The 12,731-nt window shown below is 45.9% G+C and overlaps 1 protein-coding gene across 3 annotated transcripts in view; it reads left to right on the top strand.

Moving 5' to 3' along the window:
• LOC105475807 (nucleotide binding oligomerization domain containing 1) overlaps positions 1 to 2,090 on the top strand; it is a 49,495-nt gene extending 47,405 nt beyond the window's left edge. For all 3 annotated transcript variants that reach the window (XM_011731323.3, XM_011731325.3, XM_071094993.1), the window contains one exon: positions 908 to 2,090. In XM_011731323.3, the coding sequence (XP_011729625.2) occupies positions 908 to 980 (73 nt within the window). In that variant the 3' untranslated portion in view covers positions 981 to 2,090. The remainder of the gene's footprint in view (positions 1 to 907) is intronic.
• Positions 2,091 to 12,731: the final 10,641 nt, after the last annotated feature.

Here is a 12,731-nt window from a genome sequence, read left to right as displayed (position 1 = left end):
AGTTTGAAGCAGGAGAGGAACGTGATCAGATCTGCATTGCGAAAAGACCAATTCTTGGCTCTTCTAGGAAACTGGACTGGAAAAGGCCAGAGTACGTGGAAATGACCTGTCAGTAGAACATTGTACTGATCCAGGGAAGAGATGATGGGTGCTCAGACCAAGACGGTCGGCTGAAGATAGAGAGAGGTTCCAGGGAGGCATTCTAGATGCTTAGGAATTAGGACAGAACTTTGTGATACAAGGAACATGGGGATGAGAAGGAAGGTGTCCAGGTTGACCCCCAGGTTAACAACCTGCACGTAACCTGTGAGAGTGGTCCATTCACTAAGCCAGGCGACCCTAGGACGTGTGGCTACTTTGAGGTGCGGGGGAGAGGTCCAAGTGAGGATGCCAAGCAGGTAACTGCCTCCACTGACAGATGAACAAGGCTGTGGCATTGATGAGATCAGCTGGGGAAAAGGGCTTAGCCCCAAGCCTGGAGGAAATCTCAGATGTCGAGGTCACATGGAGGAGAATATAGGAAAGGAAACGGAAGTAGAGTGCTCGGATGCGGGAGAAAAATCAGGGCATATAACCAAGCCAAGGGGAGGGAGTGCTTTAAGAAGGAGGGAGAGGAGAGGTTAGGACAGCCAAAATCCTGTGAGGGCCAAGAAAGCCAAGACCTGGAAAATGTCATTAACTTCAGGCTTATGGAGGCTACAGGTGACCTTAGTGAGACTCAGTGAACAAAGCGATGGCAGCTGGAGAGGATCCATGCTAATATGAAGGAACTATCTGAAAAGGGTATGTTCCTTAATTTCAGGGTTGTGTGATGCACGAGTGTGTGCTATGAACACACCTTGGGAAGGAGTGTGCCAGAGTCCTTAACATTTTATCTGTGTACTTTTGTCTTCCTCCTTTTCAACAGCCTAAATGGGAACCTGATAAAACCAGAGGAGGCCAAAGTCTATGAAGACGAGAAGCGGATTATCTGTTTCTGAGAGGATGCTTTCCTGTGCATGGGGGTTTTTGCCCCAGAACCTCAGCAGCGAATGCCACTCTGGGCAGTCTTTTGTGTCAGTGTCTTAAAGGGGACTGCGGAGGTGGGACCATCAGGAGTCCACTGCCTCCATGATGCAAGCCAGCTTCCTGTGCAGAAGGTCTGGTTGGCAAACTCCCTAAGTACCCGCTACAATTCTGCAGAAAAAGAATGTGTCTTGTGAGCTGTTGTAGTTACAGTAAATACACTGTGAAGAGACTTTATTAACTATTATAATTATTTTTATCTGAAGCTAGAGGAATAAAGCTGTGAGCCGAACAGAGGAGGCCAGCCTCAGCTCATTCCAATGCCTGCCATAGGGACCAACGGGAGCGAGTTGGTCACTGCTGTTTTCATTGAAGAGTTGAGGATGTGGCAGAAAGTTGGTGCCAAGCTTCTTGAATAAAAGGTGTTTGATGGATAAGTATTATACCTAAAATATTTTCTTCCTTCTCAGCACTTTCCCATGTATTGATACTGGTCCCACTTCACAGCTGGAGACACTGGGGTATATGCAGTGTGGGATTTGACTCCTCCAAGATTTTGTGGAAAGTTAGTGTCAAGGAAAGGACGCACCACAGGCTTTTAATTTTAATCCTGGAGTCTCACTGTCTGCTGGCGAAGATCAGAGAATGCCCTCTTAGCTCTTAGCTGGTCTAAGAAGAATGACGATGCCTTCAAAATGCTGCTTCCACTCAGGGCTTCTCTGCTAGGCGACCCTCCTCTGGAAGGCTGAGTACCGTGGGCTACAGTGTCTGGCCTCGGGAAGAATTGATTCTGTCCCCACAAAGAAACAGGGCATGGCTTGCCTTTGTGGCCCTGGCATCCAAATGGCTGCTTTTGTCTCCCTTACCTCGTGAAGAGAGGAAGTCTCATCCTGCCTCCCGAGCAGTTGAAGGGCGACTAAACTGGCGCCAAGACTTGGGGCATCAGCTGGGAACTGGGCCAGCAGAGCATGTTGGACACCTCCCACCATGGTGGGCTTGTGGTGGCTGCTCATGAGGGTGGGGGTGATATTACTAGATCACTTGTCCTCTTGCCAGCTCATTTGTTAATAAAATACTGAAAACACTCTTACGGTTGAGTCTGGAGTTTTTGAAGGGACTCAGCCTGGTAAGCACTCTTTGACTCCTGAACCCCATGCTGACTCCCTCCGCACGGGGGAAGGGGCTCTGGGGCAATGTGCTGTGAGGAGAGCCTGACAAAGGCCAGAGGCGTTACCAGTTTGATCCTTCACAGGCCTCTCTGCTTACCAAGAGACAGGAAGAGGCTGCGGCAGCCTCTGAAGTCTCTCCATCTGGCCTCCGAATCTCTTCAGGTGGCTTCTCAGAGGAAATAACTTGTGAGTAGGGGGTGGCTGGTGCCAGGATAGGCCAAGTGAGCCAAAGTTCATGCCTTCATCACCATGCCATGGTAGGGCCGGCAGGCCAGGTTCGACGTCCACTACAGCCGTTCCTCAGCTGTTCACTGCTGAGTGGAGGACCCAGGTAGACCTGTGGCAAGAAGCACTGAGCTGCCAGGGGCAGCACGTGACAGGGGAAGGCGTGCAGGGCCTCCAGTAGTCCACCTCTGAGTTCTTAGAGTCCAAGCCTGGCTTTGTAGAGCAGCCTCTTAGGAAGGGGACTGTTGCGGGGGGAAATCCTGTACAGTTAAGCAACTACATGGTGGCAGTTCCCTTAAAGGCTCAATTTTGGTGGTTCCTACCATGTCCCTCCCAACCCCAGACCTGAGTATTCACCTAATAATCACCCCAAGGCAGCAACTCTCTTCTCACTGCAGAATCTGGGCAGCAAATATGCCCAGAAAGAACAAGGGAATGAGTATGGCCCACTGAAGGTCAAAGGGGGAAGGCCACAGACCTCAGACTCACCAAGTCTTACCACGAAGTTCACTTCTTAGCAGATGAAATTCACATTTTATTAAACTGCTAAAACTAAACCCTTGAGAGTCTAAAATTTACTCAGAAACTACTAAATGTTATTGCTTCTAGAGACTATCAAAATTAAAACTGCTGCCTCTAGGGAATTAGAGTTTGCATGGTATTGACTTAAATTCTATTTGGAAATACTTTGATCGTCCAGATGGCAAATGGTAGATTTTTTTTTTTTTTTTTTTTTTTTTGAGACAGTCTTGCTCTGTCACCCAGGCTGGAGTGCAGTGATGTGATCTTGGTTCACTGCAAGCTCTGCCTCCTGGGTTCATGCCATTCTCCTGCCTCAGCCTCCGAGTAGCTGGGACTACAGGCACCTGCCACCACGCCAGGCTAATTTTTGTATTTTTTAGTAGAGACGGGGTTTCACCGTGTTAGCCAGGATGGTCTTGATCTCCTGGCCTCGTGATCCACCCGCCTCGGCCTCCCAAAGTGCTGGGATTACAGGCGTTAGCAACTGCGTCCAACCGGCAAGTGGTAGATTTTCTATTCCTCCTGTAAAACTGAGATCAGGCTCCTAATTCGATGGAAAGGTTCTCTTATTAGAAACAGCTGAGCTTCTGAGCAGACACATGGAGATTCTTCCTACTCAAGAAAAAGACAATTGAAAAAAAAATTCTGTAAACGAGGGCTATGACTCTTTCTTTCTACAGGACATCTTGGTTGATTTTGGGAAAGAAGCTTCAGCTCCCATATTTCATCCCTGCAGTTATGTCAGGTCCATGCTGATATGGAACTTCTTTAAAAAGCGATGTGGAGTCACTGTGTGGCCACGTGGTATTAGCTCTCTGGAGTGCCCAGCTGTGTGGCTTTGGAGCAGTCTAAGATGGCCAGAATCTTGATTTCCTCCTCGAAAAAACTGACAGAACTTGACTCAAAAGGTTGTTGAGAGGATTAGATGAGTCATGGAAAGTAGCTGGCACAAAGCCTGGCACAGGGTCCTGTTCAACGTTTGGCAGTTACTATCAAGCCAGCAGGTCTCATTTCTGCTCACCGTGGGACTCCCAAGTTGTCCCCTTCTCACTCGTAGGCTCAGGGAACTTTCCAGCTAGGTCAAATACAGGACTAGGAGTTCTCAAAGTAAAACCCCAAAATATTCAACATCAAGCTTCCTGCAATATCCTACCTTTGTCAGTGAAAAGCGTTAACTGTTAGTTTTCATTATTATTACCAAAGAGCATACTGCCATTTAAGTGTCAACTCACTGAACACGGGGGGCACCTGTGTCTTCGCTGCACAACAGAGCAGAGCAGGAGCTGGCACCACCCCATGGAGCCAGGCCCATGAGCTTTTGCCAAGTGGGAAGGAGCTTTCTGCTCATCCATATTTTGATTCACTTCCAGGTGGACCACAGGTCTGTTTCCAGTAACCAATTGCTTCCTTACAAGAAAAAAACCTTGCTGTAGAGCTGAAAGGCAAAGCCATGACCATTAACCCAAGTCCATGAAGAAGAATTTTAGGAAAGTAGAATGGCATTGTGAGGAGGGTAAGACTCTTGTTACCAAGGGACATCCCAGCACTACCTACTCAACCTTAAAATGGAATGAACTGCACCCAAGGCCAGCTTAAGACTCTTAGAGACATTAAACACTGAAAAGGTTATAGGCCCCTCTGACCTATAATAAAAATATTTAGTATATTATAAAGTAAGTGCAAAGATGTTAAACAAGTTTCTAATTTTTCCCATGACTACTCGGGTGCTTTTTCAGGCCAATAACAAATATTAAAGTGTCTCAATTTTTTCCTGAACTCTTTTCTGTTATAAAGTGCATCTATTTTTGTTGTCAAAGTAATGCTGTTACCCAGTGTAATGCCTGTGTGACCTAAGTAAATTTCTTCCCCACTTTAACTCTGGTTATGAAACAGGATGTCTGCAGTTAAAAGCTCCCCATCATGATCAAAGCAGTTAAGAATGGTGGGATCCAAGATGGCAGCTCACTTGACCTCTGAAGAACCTCTAACTTCATTATAATCTAATTTCCATGCTAAATGACACTCCCCCCAGTGCCAAGACAGCAGGCAATCACCATGACAATGGCCAGAAGAAACCATAAAAGGACAAAAAAGGGAGACAAAAATTCTGGTTCTAAGAAGTTATCTACCTAATTCCTAGAAAAGACATGAATATTTTCCCCCTTGCTTTTAATTCCCCAGCCCCTTCATTAAAGATGCTCCATATCTGTGACTTCCTGGCTCACATCAGGGATGTCCTATATTTGTGATTTCTTGGCTGTCATAGGGGGATGCCCTATCCCTCACGGGCTAAGAAGTTGATTTGTGAGCCAGGTTCCCACATCTCAATTCTATGGGCATCAAATAAAGCCTGCACTGCTAGATGCACGCTTTCGATTTTGTGTATTGGCTTGGTGGCACCAAATAGGAAAATACTCCATTTTAGGGGGGATTGGCCTTGTCAATAATGTCATAAAGGGAAAAATTTAATGTTTATAATAACACAACACTAACACAGCTATTTTAATTTTTGTATGTAATCTTCCACGCTTTGCCTACTTTGAGACATCTTTTTACATAGCTATAATCACAGAGTACATTAGCAGTGATTTTTGTCATTTTCCCACATTGTTAGTCTTTATAATTATTAATATATTCTACCAGTTTCAGAATTTGCTTAATAATATTCCAGATATTCAGGTTAGACCTTCAAGTTTCCAGGCTGACTGTGGTGGTGGTCACTCTAGACAATATTTCTGTGGAATTAAAACATTCTTTATAGTGATTTCTTTGGAATAAGATTATCAAGGCAAAGATTCCTGCTATTAATTAGCCAGGTATCGTGATGTACAACTGTGGTCCCAGCTACTCCAGAGGCTGAGATGGGAGGACCGCTTGAACCCAGGAGGTCAAGCCTGTTAGTGAGCCTGGGTGACAGAGACCCTATCTCAAAATAAAAACAAAACCAGAAACAAAAAAAAACCCAGATCCTTGCTATGAAATATTATTTTTTTAACCTACGTCAAGGGTGTAATAAGTTTGGAAGCAAGTGAAAATTAGAGACCAATGTAATGTGAAGCCAGCAGTGTCTCCTTTGAATAGAATAAAACTCCCTGCCCTAACCCTCACACTCACACCAGACCAGTGTTCAGGCACTTCCCACACACATACATGTGCTATGCCAATGACTGACTGCAGGGAAGAATAAATGAACACATCAACATCTGTTTTAAAGTGGCACCATTGAAGATAACCACTTACTAGTGGGCAAGTGTCAGAATCTTAAAAATCAGTTTTCCTTGATTTAAAACCTTTTCATTTATAAATATGTGTATGTGTCCTTGCTTTGCCTAAACAAACCCAGCCTGGCTAAACCCATGAACATCAGGCCAAATAAAAACTTCTTCCTCCCAATGACCCTGTGAAGTAGAATTATTTCCTGAATGAAGAAACTGAGGACTAATAATATGAATATGTATCTTATTAATCAGGATTTGTATAAAAATAATAAAAGCAACACAAAACTCCTCAGGGAAGGGATCTAGGCAAATGCAGAATGTTTTGCCTGGCAGTATCTAAGTTTTCAATCTCCTCATTCTCCCAGTGAGGAAACTAGTGTCAGAGAGAAAAAGATACTCACTCAAGGTCACTTTAACTACTGGTAGAACAAGAACTAGAACACAGGTCTTCTGTCTGGTTTTATTTTCCCTCTGTTCTGAAAGGGTTTGTGACCTTCAGTTCACTCTGCAACTGACCACCTTTCTGCCAAATCTATTACCTAGTGACACAGGATTTTTTTCTTGGCCACTTTGCAAGCCAGGGACCTCTAGCTGGAGACGCCCCACCTGGGCCTTGTTCAGTCATGCTACCTGCTGCAGGAGATGGCCTGCCTGGGACAAGTCTGGCTTGTGCACTGGTTCCCGAGTGCTTGTCCCATTCCCAAGAAGAATGAGGATATGCTGACAATCGGAGAGTGAGCAAGGCGAGGAGTTTGAGTGATGAAACAGTTTTCAGTGGAGAGGGGATACAGGGGTGGTCCCCCTACCTGAAGGTGGGAAAGCCCCCCACTGTGACTGAGTCTGGGGCTTTTATGGACTCAGAATGGGAAAGGGGCAGGTAATAGGTAATATTGGAAAAGGCAACATTCGATTGGTTAAAAGGCATTATTCAGAAAGAATCAATCAGGAGGCCGGGCGCAGTGGCTCACGCCTGTAATCCCAGCACTTTGGGAGGCTGAGGCGGGTGGATCACGAGGTCAGGAGATCGAGACCATCCTGGCTAACACGGTGAAACTCCATCTCTACTAAAAATACAAAAAATTAGCCGGGTGTGGTGGAGGGCGCCTGTAGTCCCAGCTACTGGGAGGCTGAGGCAGGAGAATGGCGTGAACCTGGGAGGCGGAGCTTGCAGTGAGCTGAGATCACGCCACTGCACTCCAGCCTGGGAGACAAAGTGAGACTCCTTCTCAAAAAAAAAAAAAAAAAAAAAAAAAAAAAAGAATCAATCAGGAAAGGGTGGGCAAACAGGAACAGAAGTTCTCACTCTGGGTTGTGGGTTTCATCAGGGACTAGCAATCCAGTCTTTCACCCCTCAGGCCGTTTTTTGGCTTTAAGGTGGAGTTTCACCTGGGACCTGCCCCATTTGCCTAGGCATTTGGCTGCCTCCTGTCACTATCACTGGTTCCAGTCTGCTAGGGCAAGTTAAGCAAGATGGAGCTCTTTTCCCAAGGACACAGATGGGGAATGTTCCTTCAGGAAGCCTGATCTTTTCTCCTATATCCAGGTGCTAAAAGTTGCAGGACTCTGGGGTCATGTCTCATGGCTGGAGTCACAGGCCGGGAGCACCCTGCAGAATGGCAGGTGACATCTTGACTCTACAGAGCCAACAGCCCGGGAGCACCCTGCAGAATGGCAGGTGACATCTTGGCTCTACAGAGCCAACAGCTTCATCACTGGCTACAGATCCTCCATCCCCCAACCATGAGACTGGAACAAAGGAAGTAAGTGGGTGCATTCCAGAGAAGTAGAGAAGGTTGCAATTGAGTGACTTTCATCACAAGAGGGCAGCACGTGTCCAGTAATTAATCCATTATGTAAGTGGCCAAAGGATTCAACTGTGCATGGGGTCTGGTGACTGGCACATTGTTCTATTTACATAAGACTCAAACCAAAGTACATTGTGTTAAAAACAATTTTAAGCCCCTTCATTCATGAGTTCAAAGATATCAGTAAGTGCAACAGTCGGCTGAGGGCACATTAAAAGAACACTATTGTGGCAAGTTCTCTGGAGACTGAGGATCTGGGTTCAAATCCTGGTGCTACCAGAAGCCGTGTGACCTTGGACGAATGACTTAGCTTTTCTGTATCTGAGCTCCCCATCCATAAGAGTTTATAAAACAGTGCTCTCCTTGCAGAATTGTCTGGTTGTGAGTAAATGAATTAATAGGTGTAAAGCACTTTAAACAGTCCCCAGTAGCAACTCCTATTACCTAATGAGACCTTTTTCCTCCAGCACTGCCTTAATGAGCATCAGGGATAGGGCAAGATAAAACAGGAGACTCTGCCAGGCCACCCTTCCTAACATTAAGAGCCCCTCCATGACACTGCCATTTTCAAACTGATAGCAAAGTCCGGTCTTTTAAGCCCAGAGACCAGAAGTCATTTCCAAGGCTGAATACCTGTGGGACTGGAACTAACTATTGTCTATACTTGAAATTGTCTTCAGTCTTATCCTGTTAAGGAGCCACGTGTCCCAGTGAACACATATCCAGAAACATAGATTAGGAAAGTCATAAACCGATTTGCATTTTGATTTGATTTCATAGATGTTAGAGTGTATCATCTGGTTTTCCACACTAAAATCATATGATTGAAGGTTCTTTCTTTGATGTCAGAATGTGGTTCTCTGTCCAGCACTCCTTTCATTCTCTGATGAACATTGCTCCTGATTCCCCTGCCTATAGTAAAAATGAATGAGCAAGCTGGAGAGAAGACTAGGAAGGAGGGAGATGAGAACAGAACAGAAAGGGAGGAAGGAAGTGGGTGGGCTAATTCCTGGAATCTTAGCTTCCACCCTCTATTGCCACCATCCTACTGGTGTGTCTGGGGACTGGCCTGGTGCCTGAGGCCATCAGCTGCATCCCGAGCACACTGACATTTCCTGGAGCCAGTAAGCTCATCGCCTGCCGAACAGCTGTGGGGACAGCTCAGCTGCCCACTGCTGCCTTCAGATTCCCAAGTGGATATTCATTAGGTGACGTGTAAGATCTTCTTCCTTCTGCTGAGAAAATGCACTTAGCTTGTTTCCAATTCACTTTCCCAGGAGGACTCACTGGTGGTCAAAACTCTTTCACTTGAATCCTCTAGTCCATTGCTTTTCATTATCACCCCTGTAAGGAGATATTTTAGATATTTTCCCCAATCTCTCTCCCATCCTGAAATTTTAATATCACTGATACACTGTGTTTCTGTTTATGTACAATTGCAGCCCTTTGAAGGCCACAAACCATCGAATATCTAAGTTCCTTTTTGTCTCCCAAGAATCAGTTTTGCCCCTGTGGGGATGATAAAGCTCTTGCTGAAAATCTCATCAAACCCTAGATAAGTCTTCTCACACTTGCTGTCTTCAAGAACCTTTCTATCACCCTCTCTTTCTGTGAACAGCGATTTGCTTTCTGCACATTATTCAACTTTAAGTACATCTTAATAGTTACAAATTTAACATTCTTATTCTCTTTTCACTCTATCCTAAAGACAGTTTTATCTGTGTGCAAGAACAGTGCTTATGTTAGGAGAAGCGGTGCTGTTTGTGAAAGGGGAACAGGCCCTCCTAGCGGGGACAGTTGTTGTCTGAAGTTTTCTGGTCCCAGCTGCTTCAGGGATCATTTCTGCAACATGTCCTGAATTACTGCCACCTGGCCTTTGGGGAGAACTTGAGGCTAACTTTGGCATTGCTGCTGTGCCAACTTCCCTTTCTCACTTTCCAGTTCCCCCTCCTGAACTCCCCCTCTAAGAGACCCAGGGATACCCAGAATTCCCTTTTAAAATAGTACCCAGGCCTCTGCCACTCCGGCTGCCTACTTCCCACATCAGCCCACCCCATGGCTCATTGCTGAGCTTCTCTAGGTGTTGGGGACATCAGACTCATTCAGGTAATTCAGAATAAAATGCAACTGTTTCACAGGACTATCCATGTTAGATAGCTTAATAGCAGAAAAGGAGCTGGCTGATCCAAAAACTTTACTTAGAAACACAAAGGATGAGAAATTTCAGGTCAAGATAATCTTCAGTTCTCCTCAATTGTCTTCTCCAGAGTTCCAGAATCATTCCAGAGTATGGTTGGCATTTCTGAAAGGGTTTGATCCCTGCAATGCCTTAAGCAGAGCTCAAAGTCCATCCACTTTCTGTCTATCCAACCATCCATTTGTTTCACAAATAAATACTGAACATCTGCTTTAGGCCAGGTAATGTGCTGGCTGATAGGAAATCGTTAGTGTCATGTCTGAACTTTTCACCCTACTTGCAAGTTAGCAAGTTAGACTGTTACTGTTTTGTGGATGCTGGCACAGGGCGCGAGCCTCCTGGGTCAGAAGTGCAAGACTTTATGATCCACAGAGCGGTAGACAACATGAGCACGAGCATGTCTGCATCAGCCACTGTGCCCACGAAGACCGTGTGCTGGGGCACAGGTGGATGCTACGCATACAGTGGCTTTGCATGGCAGCTGAAAAACACTGAGCTTGAGGAACCTGCCATTTTATAGCAAGCAGCAGCAAGTCTGCTCTCTGAACTGGAGGGAACTACTACTTTATCCTCCAGGTTGTCTGCTGCAAACATAATGTCTGCTGAGAAGCAGCCTGAGTAGAGTGGTGAGGACCTCACCTTGTGTGCATACCCAGCAAGAATGTGCTGGATGCTCAGGACTCAGGGCAGATCACCTCTCTCAACAGTGAACTAAAAACACGCAGAGACCCTACCCTCGCAGCATGTACAGTCTAGCGGGGAAGATGGATATATTTATTCAAACCACCAAGCGGATAACTGCCAAACTGCAACCATGATGAGTGCCCGAGGAGAGGTGCAAGGGCTTTCAGGGCCTATCATAGGTGTACTGATCTCCCTTGGAATCAAGGACACGATCTGCAGGGAGGACAGTGAGGTTCAGTAAATGAACAGCATGGGCCAAGGCCCCATGGCTCTGAGGAGCCTGGCCATGAAAACTGGAGCACAGAACTCAAGGAGGAGCACGGCATAGGTAGAGCTGGGAAATACAAGGTAGAGGCCCACCCCGAGAGAGGCCAGTGTTTTTTAAACTGTATACTGTGACCTGCTAGGAGGTTGTGAAAGCAATGTGCTATACGCCCAATCTCTGTTTTTAAAAAATGAAACAGAATAGAATATCAGAGTCCACCACAGAGTAGCACCAAGAAGCAGTGACAAGCCCGGGTCTGGACCCAGACTGCCACTCATTAACTGTAAAACCTCAGACAAGCAACTGAACTTCTCTGTGCCCCAGTGGTCTTGGCTTTAAAGTGGTCATAAGAACATGTGCATCGCATGGGTTCTTACGGGGACTAGAGACGAGTTACTACTCGCAGCACACCAAGAACAGTGTCTGGCAATCAGTAACTGCCATGCAAGTATTTGTTAATCAAATAAAGGGTAAGTATTGTCTTATGATACTTTTATAAAATATACATCAAGTGTACTGAGTTTCAATATAAACTGTATTTCTTATTGTGAGTAAGGGTCAGAAAAGTTTAAGGATTTTGGTCTTTCACAGAAATGCAAAGCCCCTGCACAATTTCATCAGAGAGGAGTGGCACCATCAGGTTTACATTCTGAAAAGATGGCTTTGGCTGCAGTATGAAGAATGGGTTAAGGACCTCATGAGACAACCAGGTGGAAGGCTCTCGCAGAAGTTGAGGCAGAGATGATGGTGGCTTATGGGCAGGACTGAGAAACGGCCACAGGGACTCATGGGCACTGATATTGCATGCAGAGATCTTGAGAGCTGTTTTGTGCATTCTGTGGCTGGGTCTTCGATTAGTGGAGAAAATTTTGTGATGGCATCTGAATCCACCTGGAACGTCAGTGCTTGTATTGGTCACAGCTTTTCTGGTGGCAAATAACAAAACCCTTCTCTGGGTATCTTAAACAAATGGGGGCATTTGTAGGACAAATCTACTGGGGGCTAGCACACCAGCATGGAAAATGTGGTGGGGCAGGAACCAAGATAGTTCTGGAAGGCTAAGAAATACACGAAGCAGGATCAACACAGCCAGAACTCCACTGATACATTCATGAATGACTTCTAATGGTACCTTCTTGGTTTTACTCTCACTATGCAAAGTTCTTGGCAGACACAGCCAATCAACCAAGGTCCGGTCACAGGCAATGCTTCAGCTGCTAGGAGACAGAGAGAGGGAGGACGTTAGCCCCTTTGTCTTTCACAGTGGGAGCTGGGGCACTGTCAACCACCCAGATGACTCACGGTGGGAGATTTTCCCAGAAAAGAAAGGGGCACAACGGGAATGGGCGAAGGATGGCACAGGGGGCAGAGATGGTACAGGGAGTCAAGGATGATTCACAGGCTTTTGGATTGTGGGGTCATTCTGAAACTACTAGAAAAGAACTGGATTTTGTTTGGAGGGAAGGTTAAGTGAGGAGGAAGCACAGGGTCGGTGTGGACATAAATTGAGTTTGAGGTGCCCGTGAGATAAACAGCTGGAGATACACAGGGCTGAGGCTTAACGGAGAGGCCCAAGGTAGAGAAACAAGTTTGGGACTCAACAGGATATAGATGGTATTGAAGACATGGTCAATGATGAGG

Source organism: Macaca nemestrina, chromosome 4 (genome assembly GCF_043159975.1).
Source record: "Macaca nemestrina isolate mMacNem1 chromosome 4, mMacNem.hap1, whole genome shotgun sequence".
NCBI lineage: Eukaryota > Metazoa > Chordata > Mammalia > Primates > Cercopithecidae > Macaca > Macaca nemestrina.
The sequence above is the reverse complement of the archived record's forward strand: the minus strand, read 5'-3'. Positions and strand labels throughout refer to the sequence as shown.